Source organism: Bombus fervidus, chromosome 7, assembly GCF_041682495.2.
Source record: "Bombus fervidus isolate BK054 chromosome 7, iyBomFerv1, whole genome shotgun sequence".
Taxonomy (NCBI): domain Eukaryota; kingdom Metazoa; phylum Arthropoda; class Insecta; order Hymenoptera; family Apidae; genus Bombus; species Bombus fervidus.
The window spans coordinates 4,344,868-4,369,267 of NC_091523.1; the positions used below are offsets into that span (position 1 = coordinate 4,344,868).

A 24,400-nucleotide genomic window follows, 5' to 3' on the forward strand; every position below is an offset into this window, starting at 1 on the left:
AAATATTATTTTGTTGCTACGTGTGTTCACATTTTACCGTATATTCGTGCTGTACATGTCGTTCACGTACTGCGATGGAAAAACCGAATATGCTTCAGTTCCACGCGGAAACTTCGACATCGAGTTTCAATATTTGGCAAAGTTTTTCGAAATACTCGTTCTATTCGTTGGTACTTTTCTAACAGGAACGAAATATTTTGTCTGCGCCGAACCAACAAGACGCTTCGATGGCTTTCCGCGCGAACTATACATAAAAGTTTAAGCAAAAGCATTGAAATCTTTTGACACATAATTAACAGCTTCGTACCGTCTATATCTGCTTTCAAAAATACAAATGTTTGATTATATGCTACTTTTTTCATAGTTGTTAGTTTTGACTTTACGTTTTACATGATCCCATAAGTTAATCATTGGCACTTTAAGTTTATGGTTATCGTATCTGATTAGCATTATGATAGAAATTATACGGTGCTTGAGTATAGATAAAATCTTCTTTGACAAGAAAATCCAACTGAACTGTTTTACTGAATTTACTATGTCTGAAGATACTCGATCCTTCTTGGTCCACGTTTCTCTCGATCGTTCGTAAACAGAATCATAACTCCCGCCATATCTACCGATAAGCCAATCTAAATTAACTACTGGTTATCGTGCGCATCTAGTCTTTTGAGAACACCATCTTCTGTTCCGAATTGCATCGCATTGAAGTAAACTTCAACTTTATTTTCGCAGGTCAAATTGTCGTATTTAAATTCGAAAACGTAATGTCCAAATTTTTTATGAGATACTCTTGCAAGTAAGTCGTAGAATAATTAGATCAGAACATTCGAGAATAATTTTTTCTTGTACAAACCCATGACACAATCGAATATGTATAACGTTTTTGTAAAAGGAGAAAAGGATATCCAAACGGTGGGGTCTGTAAATTTTCACAGCAAAATATATGAATGATGTAAAATCACAGTTTAAAAGTATCCATGACAGAAGTTTACGGTAGTTCCACGCTCTATTTCACGCGAGAAAACTCGCCGACGATTTTTCACGAAAATGAAACGTCATACGAAATAAGCGTACAGTAGGTACATCCGCAACTTGCTTTTGATAAAGGATGAGCACTATTACTCTAATGGTACCACAGTCACATTCTAGGCGATTCCGCATCAACTGTAAATATTTATCTTCGCTTTTCTCTTGCGTTTTCTCGTATTTCTTTTAGTTGCGAACAGATCATAATATCGTGGTATGGATTGTATCTTTCTCGATTTAGGCAATGCTTGCCTAATGTACTTTCGAATATTTGATAAAAGCGAAATTTTCTTTCGGTGCATCGAACATTGTCAGGTATCGTTAAATTATCTTATCAATTTTGTTAATTTAATAAGAGAACGTTCCATTATTTGTATGGAATGCGAATCCATGGTTAGTATTGTATTCAACGCAAACGTATGTAACAACAGTCGCCTGTCAATAACGCTGTTGGCTACGAGGTATCGTGTCATTTCCTGTGAAAATTCCCGGAGTTCGCTCGGAAGAAATATCGTCTCGCCACTTATCAAAATAGCCAGTAAGCATTCACGTTTCGACTGTCCGGAGACGTCCTTTCTTTGGCTGTAGTCTCTCGGCTGGTCTGTCGTAAATAGGATGGTCTGTCAGTGTACGGCCGCAGCCGTTCTCCAGACAAGTCAAACAGGGAAAAGCACATTTTCCGCAGGAGGTTGAAATTAGCCGCGTTCTTGGCGGTTTCCTTTTCCGCCGGCTGTGCGGTGGCACGTTGCTCGCATGTTGAACCGGCGCGGTGTGTGCGCGTGTGAAACGTACCGCGAAAGTCGGGGTGGTTGGAAAAAGGGCGTAAGAGAGAGAAAGAGAAAGAGAAAGAGAGAGAGAGAGAGAGAGAGAAAGCAAGAGACGTGGAGGCGCGGGCGACGCTTTGGTCGAAACGGGTCGAGACTAAGAAAAGTCGAAAATCTTAATTCGGGGGCGGTACCGGCTCCGTGATGCGATGGGCGGTGACTTCTAGGCGGCGATTGGCTTGCTTCGGTAAAGGGTGAGAGATCTCCTACGGGGGTGGAGGAGATATGCGCCGTGATGCCAGGACGTCGGCGTGTGCACGTCTGCCCGAACCGGCGGTCCCCTCTGTACTCGAGGACGCCAGTCGACGCCGGGCGTCCCGAGCGTACAGTCGGGGAACTGTCGTTGTCCTTTGACGATCGCGGGAACGTGTTTCGATCGTTCTTACATCCTGGTTGATCGAGGATCGCCTCGGTCGATTGACCGCCGTCGCGTTCATTCTACTGGACGGAATCGTTGGTGAACATTGTAACTTTTACATTTTAGTTGTATCTGATTTCGGATGTAAAACTTGGAAGTGGTGAAGACGGAGGGTTTGATCGGAGCAAAGTTAATCGATAGCGCGCGTGTTTGTTCGTTTCGCTATCGCGTGTGACTGCTCTTAGGATGCGCTGGAGGGACGTGATTTTTTATAAAAGCTTGACCTAATCAAGAGGCGCGAGTCGACCGAAACTGTGGTTCCACCCTGGAACATCGCGAGTTCTCAACCTGTGATCCGTTTCGATGGAAGGTCGTTCGGAAGGGTCTTCTGGAGAACATTTCCGGTGGATGCTGATCGACGCTCTGACCGATAAATCGCTTTCAGATCCGAACGGGCGTGCGTGCGCGGACAAACATCGGTGTGGACCATTTCGCGAGTGGGAGGACGACCTTGAAAGTTCGTACGGGCTGTCGGAGAAAACAAGGGACTCTGTCGGTGTGTCTGTTCGTTGCGGATGCGTATCTTACGCGGATCGTGCTTGTGCTACCGGGTTCGTCAAGTTGCAGCCAAAAATACTGGTGCTTGTTAACGGAAGCAAAGGAACGTCTTTCAATATCGTACCCAGGATGGCGACTATCTTCGTCGTCTTGTGCCTCCTGCTGTTAGACACTCGACCAACGGTTGCAGCTAATAATGGCAAGTGAATTTTCCATGTCTCTCGTCTTTTCTTTTCCTCAATATGTATCCAATGTTTTATTCTTGTTCTATGATACTCGAATATTATGATACTGTAATATTAAATATTATCATATCGCTTCATAATTTCTGACTTTTCCTAAAACATGCATACGATATATTTTTCGGTATTTACTTTTAGTTTGCTTTTTTCTTTTTTAAGAAAAAACTGTATTCTGCTTTGCCTACCGCGGGCGGTCAATTTGACCGGCCGATAAAATATTTTAGCTACTGTTATAATAAATGCAATCACTACAAAGAAAAGACTATCTCAAGGTCAGATGACAAAAAGAAATCAATACTAACAAATAATAACAAATGTTATGCCCGTAACTTTGTCATAAATCATAATCCATCCCTCGATCAAGATGGCCACCAGCTGTCAAGACATATCAATTCAGGGCCATAATAATCCTAATTGCTATAAAATTTAGCATTTTTTACAGTCCATTGTTACAAACATCTTGAAAGTCTAGAAGTTTCTTGGCGTTATCGCTCATTGCGATAAAACACGAGAAAAGCGGGTTTTTCCTAACTCCACACTCGAGTAACAGTTTGTTAGACAATCAGTTGACATTTAACCTTGTTATCTCTAAAACTTAAACAGAAAGCATCTGAGAGCGTTTTGTGTGAAGTTGTTGTAAAAGGAAAGGTAAAGCATATCAAATTTGACAATAATTTTGTATTCCGTATGTGGTGTTATTCTATGACAAATATTTACCCTAAGAATGTCAAGACTACAAAAAAAAAAAAAAAAAATTACAAAAGAAAATAACGGACATAGAAGAAGATTGTTCAGTGTGCGATGAACAAGAAACTTCAGCAACTGAAAACGGCATGGAAATACATAAAAAGCTATTTACAACCGAATCAGGGTTGAATATTATTTATAAATAAGCGTTCACGTCCAGAGCAAAAAGGAGAGAAATCATCGTTGACAGCAAAGAGTGAGACTGATGTAGAGAAACAACGTATCGATACTGGGCCCGATGGGACAGTTTGGAAAGAAATAGATGCAAGTCCCAAACCTGGCAGGACATCAGTTTATAATATTTTTGGGGATATGCTAAACGGAATATAATGAAAGGACAAGTAAAGACGGCATTTTATCTTATCATTGATCATCGTATAAGGGATCATATAATAAAATGTACGGAAGAAGAAGCATTTAGAGTTTTGGTGACTAAGAGGGAGTTAGATGCAACAAAATTAAATGCATTTATTGCTCTCCTATATGCCCGCGGTGTATATCAGGCAAAGAATTTAGATGGTTCATATTTGTGGAATAAAATTTGGAGACCTGCGTTTTTTCAAAAACAATGAGCAGGTATAACTTTGAAATTATGAGGTTTATACGATTTGACAAGAAGAACGAAAGAATCCAACGTTTACGAACCAATAAATTTGCAATGGTATCTACAACATGGGGCCGATTTATAGAGAATTCATAAAATTGTTATAAACCTGGTGCATACATCACATTTATATAAAGAATCGCGGGAAAAAATCATGCAATAAAACTATCAACAGATCAACTATCAGATTCATTACTACAAAAAACTTGTAAGTAAAAAATTGTAAAGATTACAAAATTACGAAAATTTGTTTTAAATGCGGGAAATATGTATGCGGCAAATGTACATTTGATAATGAGATAATTTGTAAAAAATGCAGCGAAGTTGAATAAGATATATCTCTATATAAATAAAAGTGTAATTTTATTTAAATCTATAATTGAAATTAAGCAAAAGTAAATTTTGACGAAATTTTATGAAAGTTTATCATTTTATATACATTTAGTTATAAATTAACCATTATCTAAGTTAAATTATAAAAATTATTACTTCTTTAATCATCGGTCATTTTGACCGCACACGGTAGGAATAGGTATACACGAAGTAGGTTTAATGTTAAATATGGTTAAATTTGTGTAGAAGTTTGAAAGCGACCCATTTGACCAACACTGGTAGGTTTAGTGTTAAACGCTTTATCAAATTTTGTTCACTCAGTCATAATTTATAACTCACGATTGAGACCTCGAATTTATAAAAGCACGATACATAGTATCTAACTGTCGATGATATCAATTTTATTTCATATATTTCCATTGATTTCACATGAGCAAATAAAGTCATACTTGAAGATCGTAATGCAATCGCTTTCGTAAGTCAGGCTAAATTGTATTATGGTTCATTTCGGCTAGTGACGAGAAAATTAGCTGTTACTATTGCTTTAACAGATCGGTGGTTGATCAGTGTTCTATCGTAATCTATCTAATCTATATCGTAAACTTCATCAAAATCGATGTATGAACGGTCCACTATATATTCTGTCCCTCTTATTCTCTTCGTAGTGCTATTCGTGCCTGATCGAGCGGCGATTTAAACGCATATGGTCCGATCAACGCGTAATCTCGGATTTCATTTTGGCTACGTTAAATCAGGAAACCGACAACAGCTAAAGTGTTCTAGGAAATTTAGCATGTCCAAATAACGCGCGTCAAAGCCGTTTTATCGACGAGAAATAAATGTCGCGATATCGCGCCAAATCGATAGCGATAAAAACAAAGTAGCCGATTCAGTTAATCAACTGTTTCTTTTTTCCGTAAAAATTGAACCGGAATTCGGCGAACGCGTGAGTGAAAATTATTTAAACCGTGATTGTTTGATAAAGCTATATAGTTGCGAAAGAAAAACGGTTGTTAAATTTATTTATTTCGAATAATTCTTTCAGAATTGTTTAGGATAATAAAATGTAAAATTCAATAAAAGGAATTTGCAAAAATTTATGAATTACGAGTATCACATGGGAATATAAGTCTATTTTTCTTGATTTTTTTATTCTTACACCGTTTGGTGGTTGAAAGTGCACCGTTTAATCGTTGAATATTGAATGATTGAATCTTAAAATTGTTACTGTGTAAAAAATAGGAAATACGACTTATTGTGCTCTTTTCCCTCGTATCTTTATTAATTACCTTTGTGATTTTCATATCGCTGTTTTAAAATACAATAAGTTGGCTCTCCGTGACAAAAAGAGGGGAAAATAAAATTTGTAGTGCAATGGCATACAAACACCTCGTAAACAATAAAAAAGCTATCGCAAAAGCGGCTTTGAAAAATTAAAATCCAAAATCGTTTACACCATACAGATTCGGATTTTTACGAAAAAAAGAGAGAGTCCTTCTGCCTGTTAGGATCCATCCACGCGAGAATAAACTCATCGAGTGAATTCACGCGCGACTGCGACGTAAATCATTCATTCGAAGTTTTACGTATCTGTATCACGTATGATTTTTAGCGGGAGAACATCATGATGAATGACGCTATAAAAGTACACAGTCACGTATTAATGTCGCTGTTCTTCACGCGACCAAATATGTACTTCCACTCGTAAATATGCAATCAAACGTTAAGCACAGGAGAGTATAGCGCGAAAAAACGTGTGGAGCTAAGCTTAAATATTTGAACGACTCTTAATGACACGTGGAACACGTCCCACATGCTCGTAGAATTATTCAGACGCGTGAAATAGCACGCGTAAGATAGATTTACTCGCTGCTTTCGCCCGAGCTTGTTGAGATTAGTTTCCTTTTCGACGATCTTTAAAATTTTACGTCTTACGCGTGTAACGAAACTTCCCTTTCTAAGTTTTTGCAGGATATAGAAGTAGAAGATCCCTGGAATATTGGTTTTTCGTTCTGAATCGTTTGTCTGCCGTGTAAACATTCAAAGAGTCATATCACTGGTGATAATTCGATGCAGCCACTTTCGCACGTTAAATACGTTTTGCGAACCGCGAAACAATCTCGGCTGGAGTCCTTTGTCCTTGGACGTGTCGAGCAAAGCTCCTTTGTGTTCTCCGTCGCGTAGATAGTTCTCTTATGTTAGTGATGGTCATGGTCGCCTGTGAACGACACCTTTTCTCATAGCCGTCGTTTATGGCGAGTCTCGGCGTCGCAAGAAACTCGTTTCGGTTCTAATACGAGACCGGTGAAATTACACTTCAATGGCGAAATTGCGGCCGGGAATGAGCTACTAGGTCTCGCGCATTACTATGCATAATTCATAAGCGAGGCGTCGCGTCACGGCGGAACCACGATCGATAAATATTTTTTGAAGGCGGAACGACGTAAAAGTGCATGCAAATGAATTGGCCCTAATGTAGCTGTAGTACTAGATACTTATACGCCGTTCTAAGCACACCTCGGACACTTTCTTTGGGATGGCGCGTGCGCCATCTCTCTTCATCCTGTAGGTTCGTGGGCGGCTTTTATTGTCTTGCACGCGCGACGTACTTACGTTCAACTTCCGACAATTAACATTTTTTGCGATCATAGGAACACGAACCAGCGCACGAATAAATTCCGTGGTAATATAGCGTCAGCCACACGGTGCGGTGGTTCGTCATTTAAATCCACCTTCTGTTTTCCTCCTTTGCTATCTTTTCCCTCGCTCCCTTACTCTCTTAGTCCTGTTTCGCTTTTCGTCCTTCGCCCGTTTTGCTTTATCGTTTGTTTTCTCGTTTATCTTCTATTTCGTTTCTCGTGTGCTTTGCTTCTCGATTCGCTTTCTCGTTGCGTTTCCGTATTCGCGGAACGATGATTTATTAACCGCCAGCAAAGAGAAACGCGGAAGCTGGCGTAGCAATTTTTATGTTTGCTTGTCGTGCATGCGTTATTCATACGTTATCGAGTAATATGCGATACATTGTTTTCGCGACTATTTCATTGACGTGTGTTTCACCGAGTCGAATTTGGCCTGGAATATTTGTATAGATTGACACGAATTACCGGAAGTAACATCGTTTTCCTTCTGCGTTTTCCACCTGCGTTAACCTATGGATCAAAACGATCGATCTCGTCCGATGATCTTTCGTTCTATGCGATTACTCCTTCATAGGTACTTGTAAATTTGATTCTGCTGGAATTATTCTAATCGAAAATGAATATCTCGGGAGATCTCGTAAATATCTCGTAACTTTATTTTTATTCGTGAATATATATCAAAGCTCATTCTTCAAATATCATGATTGTTCGATGGTCGCGAATTGAAAGAACTTTAGCAAAATAATGCGCATATATCGGACCTGTTTCGTATCGTCAACATCATCTTTGGCGTCTTCCAAATGCAATCGTTTTTATGGCTGTTTCACCGACTATATTGCCGGTTTTTGAAGTCGAAATGCAGAGACGCCATTATCATCCCTGCTGACCGCCGATCGAATGCGGATTTTATGCGGTGATTATTCAATTCCCGTGCTACTATTCTCTTGTATGCTCAATTTCACTGGGACGGAGCGAGAGAATCGAGCAACCAGAATACGAGAGAATAGATAGTTTCGAGAACAGATACATAATATGGAAAACCTCTCATTGTCTTGGTATCAGATCTCACGATGGTCGACGAGTAAAATCGTTTCTAGGATCGGTTCGGCCGCTTTGCCAGCATACATTTAATACGTTTAAGTAGGTAGACTCGGTCTATACGAGTTCTCCCTATTCGTTGCATGGCATTATCTAATTTCGATGAATTATTGAAGGAGTTTGATAACAAACGTCGGCTCGCGGTTTGGACCACGAGCATACATCTCTACTTCGGAATCTATTCTTAAGTTTGCTTATCTCGCTCACTCTCTTTTCATCCTTATTCGTTAAGTCCTCGTTCACGTCCCGTTCCTTTTTGTATCTTGTGCCTATAACAATTTCTTCAAGTAGCTATCGTTTCCCACCCTCCAACGAATCTCTCCATGGAATTATCTCATCGCCCGAGGGTTGCCATCTGTTTCGCTGGGGGAGCACACCCCTAATTAGGTACAGCGACAGTTGTAAGCGCGTTAAATCTAATATCAATATCTAATGTGGCTCGCCGGCGCATGCGCTCTATGTGGCAAAAATACTAACGACTTCTATACATATGGAACACTTATTCATCTTTCACGACACGACCCGTGAGTTAGTTTAACTCATGGATAATCGCGGACATCGCATAGCCAAAGGGAAAATATTTCGATGTTACGCCGGATTTACGACGAATGGAGCTCGTACTGGGGGGTTAGGAACGTTTAGAGACGAAGGGCTATCCGATGATCTGACTGTTATGATTTTCTTTCTGGTTTGTTTCGCGTAGGGTTCCTTCGTAGCTGCTCTCGGCGTTTATGTAATACGATTTAGGTTTCGGAAATACGAACACGAGCAGAAAGATAGTTTCTATTCAATGTGAAGCGTCTTAGACGAAAGAATTATTATTTCCTTTCTGCTTCTCTTAGTTTGAATTTAGAAAGAATTTTGTTCTTGCGTTTCTACGTTAACTTAAATTAAACTATACTGACGTGTGAAATATTACGTTATCTAACTTTTCAAGGAGAAAATTGTTTATAAAATTGCGAGATGTTCGCGGAACGTTTATTGTGGTATTTGAGACGCAATATTCGAATTCGATCGCAACATTCTCATTACGTTTACGTTTCCATATGTTGGATTAATCTAATGCCGTTCTTTGTCGAGAAACGATCGGAAAGAGAAACGTAACGACGACTGGGATTTTTCGCTTGGCCTCTAAATATTGTAAAATGCTAAAAATACAGAGTTGCGGGCCAGCTGTGGTACGGATTATCGTACTTTTCTCTTTGCGCACGTACACGTTCTTGAATATTCATCTGCTCTCATCCGATTATCGTGAAATATCTCTGTTTCGGCTCGCTTTTACCTTATGTTAGAAGATAAACGGTCAGACAAAAGAGGATGAAAACTCATGACTGAATAATGTAATTCTTTTTTTCTGTTTATGCTGATTACAACGCGAATTACAAACCTAAGACAAGATGATCAAAGAATGCGTCTAATTGATTATACGCGGATTGTCTTTTTCTATTGTTGAGCGAGCAGTTGGTAAGCAAACAAAAGCTACGCAATTTTGTTCAGGTATAATAGGAATTCTTTAACTTGGGATTCGATATCGTACCTACTCTAAATATAAGGAACAGGTTTGTTCAGGCTGTTTAAAGCTGAACTTTTTGTTAGAAAATTTTAACAGCGTCGCAGGTTTGAATGGGATTTACCTTGGTTCTTCGAGGGCTAATTCCTCATCATGAAATTACTTTTTTTTATTGTATAATTGGATGTCGTCTGTATATATATAACTGTATATATATATATAATATATCTGTACGATTAATAATTCTATTCTAGCAATTAATTTCTACAATTATTGAATTTCTATAAATATTATTGGTCATGATGCTCGCTTTTTATTTTAGAACTTTGTGCATATACACTAGTTTAGCAGTTTGGTAATTGTGAGCTAAAGTTATATTGTATTGTATACGCTTTGGAGAAACGTAGTCTGTATTCATGGGTTTAATACTCGGCGTGTGTTAGGTCATGTCAGAAATTTGTCAAGTCAATCTAACTCTCGAGTTCTCTCGTAATTTATGTTGCCATGATAATTTTATTATTTCTATAACATCAAACTAATAGAAGTTATTAAGATAACAACTATTCAGTGTGTGTCAATCATGATTCGTCATATATTAATTCTCAAAAGGACAATTGTCCTATGTAATGTTGTTCCATACAATCGATGTAGCAATTATTCGATGGAACGCATTCTACGAATGTTCTAGTTATTTTTGTCGCGGATTACACGCACTTCTTCGGACAATAACGCGTTCGCACAATTTATCGGTATTAATATTACAAAAATTGCAGTTTCGCGAAGCGTTCCTACCCTCGATCAAAAATTAGGAACACAGACGCAGTCGATCAAATGAGATAAACATTGGGATCTTCAGCGACGGCCCTGCGTTATTGGCATGAAGTGTACAACAGCCGTCTCGCGTGTCCGTACATGCGTTTATAGCGAACGCAATCCCTCTTGTTGGGGGTGGAACAACCGGGGAAATTGGGAGGGAGGTTTGCAGATGGTAGAGGGTATATACGCTAGTGGGATTCTCGTAGTGAGGACCCCTCGGGGTTTCTCGCTTCATGCATTTTATATTTCGTCGGACTTTGATTCCTAGACGGACCATGTGGCCCATGGGAGTAATCCTTAATCTTTGATCGGAAATTATCTTTGATCATGGTTCAGTCATCGGACGTTCTTTCACTTTTTCTTCTTATTCCGCGTCTCTGTTCTCCCTTGGGTCTGGAATGAGTGCTCATTCCATCCGCTGCTTGTATTCCAGGACGGGGAAACGTCGGTGAACGAGGATCGGGAACGGGGACACGCAGACAATGGGGAAGGAAGCCTCTGGTTGGTGGAACCTCTTAATCTCGTATCTTATAAAGTCCCGGAGTGGATACACGCGGACTTCGTAATGCAGACAATTTTCGGAGGAGCGAGGAGGCGATACTTTCCCAGAGCGAGGCGTGTCGTTTCCGGACCGGATTTACGGAGTTTATATCGTGTCGCGCCGCGTGCAACCCGGTTAGGATACGTGATGGACCCTGATATGTTGCGGCTGCTCTTTGATAGAAACCGGGCACCAATATCGCCAACTTTATTACTCGCTTAGGCTTAATAACTTTAGAGCGGTCGTTTTATCCTCGTCGCGTTTATTGCATTCTTTCTCTCCTTGCTCTCCTATTTCATTCTCATCAAAATTTAAACATATATCTTATAATCATCCTCTTCCTTTTCCACCACCCATAAAAATAATCCATAAAATAGTTTTCACGCATCGCACAATACTTACAATTTATACTACTTCGTGAATTTCAAAGTAGAACGCTTCGACGTCTCTAAATCGATAAAATTTCATATTTTCGTTTACCAAGAATCTCATTCTCCTCGTAAACCCTGTTATCCAGTTCTACATTTAAAACTCCAAAATACTTTAGCCAAGTAAACTCATCGATCGAGTACAGAGCTAAAAGTCACAGGAAGAATCAAACGGCAATGCTTGTAAATCGTGGAAAGTGCGCGTATCCTAAGACCCGTTCGTCTTCGAGTGGCGAAATGATTTTCCATTACCATTCGACGGGACTCGAACGGAGGAAACTCAACGGCAGCCCATATCTGTTTCCCATTCGAGTTTCCCGATTCCGTAGCCGTAAACATCAGCGGATCTCGCTGTGGAAGCACGACCACCTCTCCGCATTTCGGCGAGCGTTGTTGAATCGGATTCAAAATAACGGCACACTCGAAATAACGTCGTTTTCGCCGCTATCGCCCAAGTCGATCCACTTTCCTCTCTTTCTCTCTCGTTATCTTCCGCTTCTCGTCCCTGGTTCCGTGAATCTTGAATACGTTGTTTGCAGCGACTGTCGTCGACCAGTCTCGGTGTCTTTAATCTGTTTGCGAAATACTTGCATCCATGGCGTGACAAAGCTACATGATCGAGAAAAAGGAAGAAAGAAAGAGAAGAATTGCAGAAGGGTGGAGGAGAAGTGTGTGTAGTTCTCGAAAAGAAATCCTCGCGCGGACGATCTCAACTCGGCTTACCAAGTTGGCGAAATACTTGGGGGCTTTCTCATCCTCTCGTTTCCTCTTTCCCGTTCGCTTACTTCTGCCTACAGTCTTCCACCCTTGCGCCTCTGTTGACCAGCAGTCTCTCCTTCGTTTTATCCGTTTTCCTTCCTATCGTTTTAGTCTTTCTTCTTGTGTTTTTTTTTTTTTTTTTTTGTTTGTCGTTGCTTTGCCCGCCACACCCCGATTGCGTACGTGCGGCTAGAAAGCTTCCAGTTTCTCCTTCTTTGGGGATACCCCCGGCTCAACTGACTGCCGGGTACCTCAGAATCTTTGAAGTTCTTTTAGTCTCCAGTTGCTGTCTCTACGTCCTTCTTTGTTTTTCTTCCGGAGGCTTTTCAGTTTGGGCTGGATTCGTTTCTTTGTTTCACTTTGACGTTACGCGTTCTTGTTTGACTTGGAACTAACCGTGTGTATTTGCGAGAAACTTGATCCGAACGTACCTTGCCTGCTTTCGTAGATAACTTCGAATTGTTCGATTAGCTTTTATCATGGTAGACGGACGAAAATAATAGCTGATTTAGCATTCCGTTCGAAGATTCAGGATAACGATAAAAGTTTCTGCGCGCGATTATTTATGCCTTATTTATAGAGGTATTTCAAAATTTCACAACGATTTATGGAATAATATTCTCCTTAAAATTACGTTCTGCTTGAAATAAAAATTTATTTCTGATTCTTATTCATCATCAAAGTAAAATTTCAATGATAACAGTCGGCAAATAATTAAACACTGCCATCGTGGTCCAATAACAGCGTAGAAGATTGTATCGCGAAATTGCGACGATGTAAAACACCATGACGGCAGCATTACAGTTTCTTCGTCCACAAAGTACATCCAATTTAAAATAAATTTCCAGAAACCTCAGTGAAGTCTGTTAACAAAACTGCTGAATATTTTCACAGAGGTAATCACTCGTAAAATTATAATTCCTCCAGTCTCTGCGCCCAACTTCCTCGCTTCCTTCCTTTGTATTTTCTTATATTCGTTTCTCTATTATTCATTCTATACTATGTTTACTCTGTACACTTTCGACTGTTTAGGTCATCCGAAAACTACGTGTTAACAACAGACGACGTTCATTCTTAGCAATTTCAACGAAGTAATTTATTCGCAATAAAAACTGTTCGAGAATTAAAAAGTAGGCATGCTATTATAAATTATCAATCTCTCTCGGTTTTCCTCTTATTTCTTTTTTTTAAGAGCTTTAACGATCTATGCTTAGTCGACACTTTATTCCATTTAAAAATCTGTGGTTCTAATCTCTCTCCTCGTAAGACAAAGTCTGGTCCCGTTAGTTCGCCACAAGATGAGTCGAATTGAGCAAAAGGTCTGTGGGGAATCTTCGAATCCAGTCTCCGAATGGTGCAGCAATTTATTGGCTCTGTGAAAGGACGCAAGTGTTCTCCGGTCGTCATTCACCTTCTTGAAGAGTTATGTTCAAACGAGAGAGAAAACTTGTGTCCCCGGGTGCTCGAATATTATTTACAGTTCCATCCGGACCCGGCCGATGTTTGCAGCTTGAGTCCTTTGAATCGTACCCATGTATTTAATGTCGTTACATTGAAATTTCATGAAGTCTCTTTGAGGGTTCCGATTACATGGCTCTATACAGGCTGACCAATTAAAATATGTAGATGCCTCGCAAACACGAACCGCCCGCCTATCGAGTTCGTTTTATGAATCGATGAGCTTCGAGGGTGTTGCCGAAAGCGTAAACATTAAACACGTTATTTGTTTCTCGCCCAAAATTTTGTTATTTTACAGCAAACTTTTAATATTTTAAAGATCGAGTTGGTGTGTAGAGAGAAATTAAGGGAAACAGGTTGCGTATCTTTGCTCCTAATTAAAAAACCGAGAAATATGAGCAAAATTCGACTGATTATAATTTTGAAATTTATTCGAGAAAGTCGCACCATTTATGGCGACGCGATCGAGGAACGATATTTTTTCATCCAAAAGTACCTATCGACAAAAGTGGGGATTAATTTTTTCGACCAATTGGAAACCGTCGGCGGTACGTTTTTAATTTATGAAAAGCTACTACGTAGCGGGAATTAAATTACGAGGGATCATGATGAAACAAAAAGTAGCGGTAGCAGTAACGACGGCGCGACGGAGGTAAAGTATAACGGTTGACAAACATTAGGACGGCGAAATGAAATTTATCGAGACAAAGGGCACACGGTTAAAGCAATTACAAGAACGGGGCGTGACGTTTATAATTCGCGTCTCGAAAGCCGCTTACAAGAAAACCATTGATGCCGGTGGATTTATTAATTACACGCCATCTCCAGTCCGCCTCTTTTGTCTCGAATTCCGTCGCCGTCTTCGTCGTCGTCGTCCTCGTCGTCGTTGTCGTTGTCGTTCCTCTGTGGCGACGCTGAGCCAGTCGACACAATCTAACGTTTCTTCCAATCCGTGAAAGTCGAAGTACAGATCGCGAGATATTATACCGGCCAGAGGATATAATTCTTATTACGTCGTAACAGTTGGAACGGGGTTTTCGGGCAAAGGTAGTGGAAAACTGGCGGCGTTGATGATGGAAAACAGAAGGAGAAAGACCATGGAACGAGACTTTCCTTTGAAGGTTGCCGCCTCGCTGCAATAGCCGTTTCTAAGAGGGCAAAAAAGTATATTAATTGGCGTTGCGTTGCGGTGTTATTAAATTCTTATGGAAATACGAGTACGGCACAAGGCAGGATTATAAACTTCGCTATTGCGTTATAAAATTTAAATAATTTCGAGTTCCCAAGCACGGTATACGAACCATTGAACATACCGCCTTTTCTTGTTCCACGCATTTTTCACGATAGAAAGAGTCGATCGGACGATCGAAAACAGACCAGCGAAAGATTGAACGAACGAACGAGAAAAAGCAGGGAAAAGCTTGGGATTAAGGCAAGTTACACCAAGTAGCCGCGGAATACCGTAGAGACAGATACAAGCTTTAAAGGTACATGGCTGCAATCAGATATTCAAATCGTGTTTACTAAATCAGACTTCTCGTCGTGCTTCCTCCACCTTTTTTTCTTTCTTTCTGCTCTACTCTTTTTCTTTTACTCTCCCTTATCTTTTGCTTCCGTTCCCTCGGTTCCCTTCTCCCATTGGCTTTTCTCCTTTTTCTTTCTCTCTTGCCGTCGAGTTAACCGATAAGTTTGCTTCTGTCTGTCAGTACGATGCTGCTTGCTGCCGAGTTAACAATTCGGTTAGAAAGTTAGAGACCGTTGCTCCCATCCCCCTCTTTTTACGGCGCGAGATCTTTTCGGCGACGGACAGTTCGATGGTCTTCTACTTGAAAGAGATTGCCCTCTCGTTACGAGTCTGGCGGACGTTGGACTTCGTGCCACGAGTGAAAATCACAAAATTCGACGATTCTTTGGTCTTCCAGCGGAACAGGAGAACAACGAGCTACGTGTTGAATTTCAGTCATGATTAGACGAGGGACGGAAGCTTTTGTTATGTCATGAATTTAGATAACGTGTACGTGAAATTTGGTTTTAACAGAAGTACATATGCATATAAAATAAAACAGATGTTGGATGTAGAAGAAGGAAATATAAAATCTTTCGCTATAATCGAAAAAACTCAAGTGCCTCGTTCTAGATAAAGCACAATTAATTAGCTTTGTGAATAGCCTTATGAAATTTCGGTGTCAAGGTTCATTATCGTTTTATGACATAATTTTTCTCAAACTCTAAAAAAATTAATTCTCGTCGCGGTTCAATCGTTTCAGTCATTCTTCTTTCAATTTGCAAGCGATGAAAACTTTCTTTTTTACGAGCCGTGTCGTAAAACATCCTCCGAATCGCTGCCATAACACAGTCGCGTAGCACGTTTTCTTTCCTTCGAAATTGAGCACTTTTTTTATTCGAAAATAAGCTCCGATTCATATTTCTTTTTTTTTTTTTTTTTTTTTTGGCTATGGGATTAAACAATCCAGGAACATAATTCACACGTGGTGCCAGAGTCTTCCAGTATTAACAAAAATTATCTTTTGATTAATCTTCCGCTAGGGGCGTACAGATATTCGCGTCACGAATCTTATAGATATAGTTAGAAGGGATCTATCCCTTCTCATTGAAACACTCACCCTTAACATACAAGGCCACCCTCGATGGTAGCGTGTTTATCTTGCCCCTTACCCCTCTTTTATGGCAAAAGAACTTTCCTTAATGACGATCGTTTAGAAATCTGTCGCGTGTCGTTAAATTGGAACAAAGTTAGTTTTTATTTTTAATAAAATGGTTAAGCGATAAAAAACACCACTGAATTTTTGTTTAAAGATTATTTTAACTACAATATTTAATGTCTTTATCTTTCTATTTGCTATGTTTTTACAACTTTCTCTTATATAATATCATAATTCCTTTTATAGTATTAATGAATTCGAATACTTCTGTAACTTATCAACACACATAAAATTCCTGTTTTATTTCGTAAAATCAAACAAGGTTTGTTTCGAATTTTTTCAAGGTTGTTATTAATAATTATACAAGTTGAATTTTATCTGTATGATCTGCAGTTTCAATAAAAATACAGAATCCTCTTAATGAACTCGATAAACATTAAGATGTACTTAAAATTATCTGCAAAATCAATTTAACCCACAACATTGATTGTACTAAAATATCCATATTTAAAGAAGAGATAATAGGTGTATAGCAAAATTATATCCTAAATACGCATAAAAGATCCAAACTTTTTCTCTAGAAGAATGGTACCGAAAAATAATAAGGGAATTAATACATATTTCTCCTATAAGCTAGAATCTCCAAGTGGCAATAACATAAACGCATAGATGCAAAACTACTCGATCTCACAAAGTTGGACACTTTACATAGATCCTATCCTCTCATCGGGTCCGTGACGTGTTTCCCTTTTTTTTTTTTTTCTTTTTTTCGTATTCCCGAGGAGTCAGGCTAACTTATAAATATGATAATACTCGGGGAGACCAAGCAGCAGTCACGAAATAACGCCTTTCGAGTTTGGTCCTTCACATCCTCCTCCTGGCCCGGTCTCTTCCTTCGCTGGAGGATTCACCCTTATCGAACGTCAGGCATTACCCGGTGTCGCGTCTTCCTTCACCGCTTTACGATATTGGAAATCCGAAAATGCGAATTAAAGTCCGTCCTCTTCTTTCCTCGTCCCCCTGTTTGCACCCTCGAACCACCCTATTTCTCTTCGGTTTAACGGGAGGTGGATATGTACCGATGCAGTCACCGTCTGTGCTCACCGTCCATACAGAAGGAAGAAATGCGTGTAAATTGTTGGAGGCTGAAAGCCACGCGAGACGGCGACTCCTTGGTTGTTCGCAAATCGAATTCACCTCGGTTACGCGGTAATCGAAATTCGGTAGTTTGCTGCGTCTGCTTTCCAATCGGTGCTTTGCTTCACAATGATTTCTGATATTGCTTTTAAAACGATCGTAGGCAGTGGCAGTAGACTCTTGAAAAGTCTTAACCGAGCTTGCGATTGATAATTTGTACACGCGACAGCGGAATTAAAGGGTCGCAAAAATTTTGGTCGAAAAATTGCCATTTGTGAATCAATTATTCAACTTTGGATACGACAGCGACGACTAGAATTCGTTTCACGAACGATATGTAATTAGCAGAGCTTAAATAAAAAACAAGCTTCCCATTTTACATCTTCTTTCTTCGTTTATTGTTAAGTTGGACAGCTTTGATGATTTGTCACGTACAAGGTGCAAGCTTTTGTAATATTATCGAGGTTGCATAATTAACGAAGACAAAGACCATGCTTGCTATGCGACCGTGAAACTAATTAGTCTGAGAGCATGTTAAACTCGCGTAAAGGCGTAACAGGTAACTGGAATTATTGTCGTCGATGTCGTGGTTAAGAATCTCGGTTAATTACGCCACGCACGGTAAGCATTTTCCACGGTGTATATTATTTCAAATTACGTATATTCAGATACATATACTTTTCTCACCGAGTTCGTATCCATTCATTTTCGTTGTTGTCACTTGTTAATAACATTCGAATAATTCACGCGGAGAAAATTTAATTAACTGAAGGAAATGTATTTAATGTCCATACAAGCAAAGATTAGATTTAAAATACATGTTTACATGCATTTTAACGGAAACGGAATTTTTGATATATTGTAAAAAATCTTACAGCTAACTTTATCCCGAAGTCTATTTCCTTAACTTCGAGCTAGCTGCGAAATAAACCCACCTTCTCTTCATCCTCTTGAGATTCGTTTCCTAACTAAATCAATTGAAGTTTTCCCTTTAACATTCCAACGCGAAGAAAAACTTCCATATAACAGAGATCAGCTCTCTATATAATGTCCGATAACAATACAAAAAATCTATCTTGAACCTTATTTACATTTGTAATATCATTAAATGTTGCTTTCCTACAAAATGTATTAAAAAGATCGTTATTCTGTAGTATGTCGTCAAATCAAACTAAATATTAAAAACACAGGAAATAAAATGCATATTTATGGGAACGAAGGACAGCAGAAGCACAGGATCGATTCGATCATGCTTCCTCGAGACTCTGTGGCGGAATGTAGTCGAGATGGGGATGCAGAGAAACCACGAACAAGGGTTTCCCTGACCGAAGCTAATCCTCTGTAGGTAAGCCAAATGTAGTCGGAAACAAGCCACGGACTTTGCATCATCGTTTTGTGTCCTAGTTCGAAGTCGGATATGCTGATCTTGTCGACACCGCGTGTTGCCGTTACGGTTCATTGGCTATGAATAACGAAAGATATTTCTGAAAAGAAGCGAGAAGAAGTTATTGTCTATTTCCCAGACTTTTGCACTTTTACATTTCAATTTCATTTAAACATAGTTTCTATCAGTACTAATGGTAAGCGATGAAACGTTTGTTCGAATTGCGAATATTCATAAACATCGTAATTCAATCGTTCCCCATTTCAACACATGACTTTAGTAAAACGAAAATTCATTCGCAATCTTTTCTTTAAATTATTGTAACAAACACTTCGTGAATAAAACCTGGTAACAAAAAGCAAAACGAAAATAAAAATTTCAAGAAAACCGATTTTGATATGAACAATTAAAAAAATTGTTTGAATTATTTTCCTTGATCGATACTCATTTTTTCGAACGGAATTATCGTCGATGTTTCAACAAATGTGTGTACACACATGATAGGTCGCCGCTAGGGTTGAGCGCATTTTCCAAGCATACATAGAGGCTTGTGGTTGTGGCGATCCTTTGAATGCGCCATCGACACGGTAAATACAAACAGCGGCGGGCTCATTAGAATAATTATCCATGCTTGTCCACGTTGGCGGACGGCGACGACTTCTAATTAATCCGAGTACTTCACTATGGAAATTAATTCAACAGTATATCGGCCTCCTTCCGCGGCGGCACCTTTATAAGTTCTCCCTAAGGTAGTGTAGTCCTGCACCAGCAGCTGCTCTTCGTATGGAATATTTACGGACCACGGTTGCATTCGTGCAACGTCGTTTAGCATATCACTAGTATCATCGTTTGAACGTCAGCGTTAAACCTAGCGTTTCAAAAGTGGCTCTGATTTTGTCTTTTTCTTCTTTGTTTTATGACACTGGTCTTCGCTTTATAATAAAAACGATAAGTCGTTGTCATTCGTTCTTAATCTTCAAACAAGGAAAGAGCAAACACAAACAAGGAAGGAAGAAAGAGCATACACACGAGAATAATATTTTAGCGTTTCACGATACTTTCGAATTCATTAATTTAATATATATTGAAGAAATAATTTAGAACGCGTGAAGGTACATGCTTTTACTACGTTTTAATATTTTATTAAATTTGAAATTTTATAGCTGGGATTAATCTAGATTTCCTTGCAGATCGGAACTACCCATCTGAGCTACTTCTATACAACATCCCGTGAGGAACGGTAATCAATTACCGAGGTCGATAAGAATTCACTTATTTCAGGAGAATTTAAAAATGTTGCAACAAAGATCGTACCACTAAAATCCATTCTATTCCATAACATATTTAAATGTCTCTTTTGTTCTTTACTTGCATATTTACTTTTCACATTAATTATCACAGGAAAAAAGAATATAAAAATGACAAGAATAATGAACAAGAGAAAAAGTAACTTTTTATTTTATCACGTTACAGAAAGCTATTTAATAAATTTACTAAACGTCTTGTTATATAACACTATGACATTATCTTAAATTTGGTCTTAAAATTCATATGTCTTCGGAACTCACTGGAATACATTATTAATATTAATGGAAAGGAATTATTTAAAAAAATGTTTGTTAATGTTGCATCTAAAGCAACTATATGCGCTCGAACGCGACCGTATAACCAAGTGCACAGTCACAGGTCGTTCGTCACCGCGGACGAACGTAATCCTTCCTTTACCGTTCATTTCAATTTCATTAGTCGGTCTATATGAAGTCCTGCACTCGCAGTTGTAATATTCTCCTCGGCTGAAATAGCCACGATCCCCACTCTATTTATTCACCCGCGTAATTCACAACCGGAAGGTGGCCATCGACCGGAAACGCATACACGGATGTGGCCATTGTTATCCGACCTCGCGTCAGGATGCCCCACACCATCTCTAACAGCCACCAATCACAACCTTACACGTTCTCTCGTACGTTTTGCTTATTTTTAGAAGATTCGTACGAAATATCAATTCGTCCTGGACGTTAACGATCTTTCATCTTATTGTTAGTCGAGAACGTTTCGTTCTCCCATTTCCAGATTTAAACGTAGTCTGATAGCAGAGCGTTTCGTACAATTAGAATTACTCGTGCTTAATGGCAAGGAAATAACGAATCTTATAATATACCGGATGTTTCGCCTAACTTTCTCACCAAAATTACGGAGAGAGCGAGGTATCATTCTTTACGGGCTTAAACCAGAACTTGCAATTTAAACGTACAATAGAACAATATCGCAGCCCTTTATTCGGCTAGCTTCATAACAGCTCCGCTTTCATCTAGAAGATCCGGAAACGTCCACCATGTAAGTCACGATGATTCGTTAAGATTAAGCGTTTAATACAATTACACCAGGGAAATTGATGTGTTCAACGCCTTTTCGCAAAATTGCCTTTCCTCGTTCTCTTTATTTTATCGTATTTTATCGTTTTTATTAACGCATTGTTTTATTTGTAATAGCTTTTCAGAGATTTCTTTGTATCGTCGTTTCAGCGTAATAAGATTTAAATAAATGTCGATGCGTTTAATTAATTAAATAAAACACGACGATTAAAATAATCTGCTTAAGGAGATACTAATGTTCCTGTTCTTCGAAAATTCTTAATCTCCATTCATCATTTCATCCTACTTCTTATTTCTTATTCAACCTACAAGCATGCATACTTAACATATAAAAATACGAAAGTAAGTTCTAACGATAACAAGCTTCCTCTATCCAAAAAAAAAAGATTCAAAGTTTCATGCGTAAAGTATCTTATAGCTTTGTGAGAGTACAGAAATATTTCTTGACATAACGAAAACAGAAAGGAGAAGATGATTTTACTTGTTACGATCGTCATTCAAAAAAAAAAAAAAAAAAACCATGAATGAAACATTCCATCGGCGAAGAGTTAATGAATCCGAATCGGAAGAGGATACGAAGTCCAACATTCCGGGGTGTTCTTCGTGGATTTCCAGTGGGCTGGGTCCAAATCCCAAGGGCGAAAGGTTAATTATCGGCGAGAGGTTAGCGAGATGGGGAATGGAAAGCGCGACATGAATATCGGAGTATCTGTCTGCGATTCGCGGACCTTGGCAGTTCGATTTTGTCGAACAACTGGTGTTTACTCTGGTTTGTTCAAACAATGGACGTGTCTTTTTTGCTTCGCTCTCCCTCTTTGTCTCTCATCTCCGTTTCGAGCAGCAGAGGTTACCACGTCCAGCCAACTGTGTGTGCTAGCGGTGAAAGAGCAGAGGTGAAAGGGGAACGGTGGATGGAAGGAGAGAAGAGAATGAAAGAGGGCGAAAGAGAGCGCAGAATAGAGGCTAGAGCGAGGTACAACAAATATAACGGGTGGGCGAGCAGCTGGCGAGAGTCGCCGGGTGATTTCGCAGGATTTTGTAATTGAAACGCTTTTCGAGGTAGAGCAAAGCAAGGAACACGATGGATAAACGCCGCTCTTCTCCTCCGTCGTGGCTCCCTTTATTTCGCGACTCGGTTAGCTGCAGAGAGGCAACTTAACGAAATGTCCAACGCTATTTTGGTCCCGTCCCTTCCGTCCCCTTCCTTTCCCTTTGCCGTTACGTTGCGCTATATGCGTCTTCTGTCTGTTTCTCCTGAATCTTCCACTCCTTCTCTTTTCCTTCTTACTCCGCTTTTTCTTGTATCTGTTTCATCTCCCCCATTCCTGTTCTCGGTACCATCCTTACCATCTACGCTCGTTCTTTCTTCGAGAGTGTTGACACAGAAACTCGAGGTCGTGATCGCAAACGAAGTTTTTACCGAAATTCGTTGGTCGGAATGAAAAATCTTCTTCGCGGTTAACGTTCGATTCGTAGGTTGGTTAATGACGGCGACGTTAGGTACTTCGCTTGGAATTTACATCTAAATGAGGCTTTTGTCCGTTCTTTTCGGCCAGGATTCCCGTCTAAATGACTACTTTAAAGAGCTGACGAGTTGTTTTTCTTCAATTTCATTCTGTCGAGTTCGTTTCATTTCACTTAATTATGCCTCTTTTCTGGCTATTCTGTCGATACGTATACGCAAGCTGTAATAAATAATTCAAATTCCTCTTTGACTCCGTAAAAGTGATTATACATGTTTGATTCGACTTTGCGCGTTTTCTATTTTCAGTGGATTCTCAGACAATTATTGGTCAAAAATATTAAACAGTGTCTGTTAACTAGCCGTTAAGTAAGCAATAATTATTATCGTTACCATTTATACAAGGATTAAATAATTTTTTCAACGTATTTGGTCTTGTTTCGTACCGTTCAAAATTTTCACGTGTGCAATTTCATCTCTTTTGCTTGATATAAAAAGAAGGATAGTACTTGGCCAATATTCGTCGAATACTTGAGTTAGTCTGGTATACCTCCGAGATAGCAAAATATGCTGCCAATAGTTTCACTGTCAAAAATTCACTTCCAAGCCTGATCGTACTTTCCTAGCGCATTCTAGGCGATCCTATTTCGAGATATACACCTCATAAAATCGTATTGCGTTTCATTTGTCGTGCTTTATCGAAGCGAATATCCCCGGCATTGGAGTTCGCGACAACTCGATATTGTTCGTCGCATATTTTTAGAGCGTACACAGCTGTGCTCGAGTCTCCTCTGACATCTCTTCGCTTTCGATTCCCTCTTGGAATTCTCTTGTCCTTCTTTTGCTTCTCTTGGTGACGATGATAAACCACTGGTGCGCACTAGGGAAATCCGTACACAGAACAAAGACCGACAATTCCTTGGCACGTTGTCACGACTTGTCGCTAATGAACATCCCTCGCCGATTTTAGATGCTGGTCACTGACGAGCGCGAAACAAAAAGAAAGGAACAGAGGTGCGCACAGCAGAGCTGATGTCTGTATTTTCGTCTAAAATAGAATGCGCGTTCTTAATTTCTACGAACTTCTGTTTCAGGATCTGTTCACTGAAGCTGATCAGTGTGTTGAACGCAATCGGTGGAGTATTAATCACGAAATAATTATAATAATCACGAAGTTTAAGTACGAAATTGAGATCTGATAATTGAAATCGCGGTCGATGTATCCAAACGTAGCTAGGGGATCGAAGGTCAGATTAACTTTCCAACGGTAAAAGATCGACCAAAGATAAACCGAGTATTTGCGGTCCACTTTGGTAGCGTACACGATTGCGTGGCTGCGCGATAAAAAATAACGTAATACACCAGCGGAACGGTCCTTCGAAAGCGTAGTTACAACGTCGTAGTGAGAGCATTGTTCGTATCCATAAACGATTCGCGG

At 39.5% G+C, this 24,400-nt stretch overlaps 2 protein-coding genes across 4 annotated transcripts in view; both read left to right on the top strand.

Moving 5' to 3' along the window:
- Positions 1 to 24,400, top strand: part of LOC139988969 (damage-control phosphatase ARMT1) — a 300,302-nt gene that overhangs the window by 9,528 nt on the left and 266,374 nt on the right. The window lies entirely within an intron of this gene.
- The window catches only part of LOC139988968 (lachesin), a 260,206-nt gene continuing 237,952 nt past the window's right edge, over positions 2,147 to 24,400 (top strand). For 2 of the 3 annotated variants that reach the window (XM_072006802.1, XM_072006803.1), the window contains exon 1: positions 2,147 to 2,965. In XM_072006802.1, coding sequence (XP_071862903.1) covers positions 2,572 to 2,965 — 394 coding nt within the window. In that variant the 5' untranslated portion in view covers positions 2,147 to 2,571. The remainder of the gene's footprint in view (positions 2,966 to 24,400) is intronic. The other variant, XM_072006801.1, reaches the window with a different exon arrangement.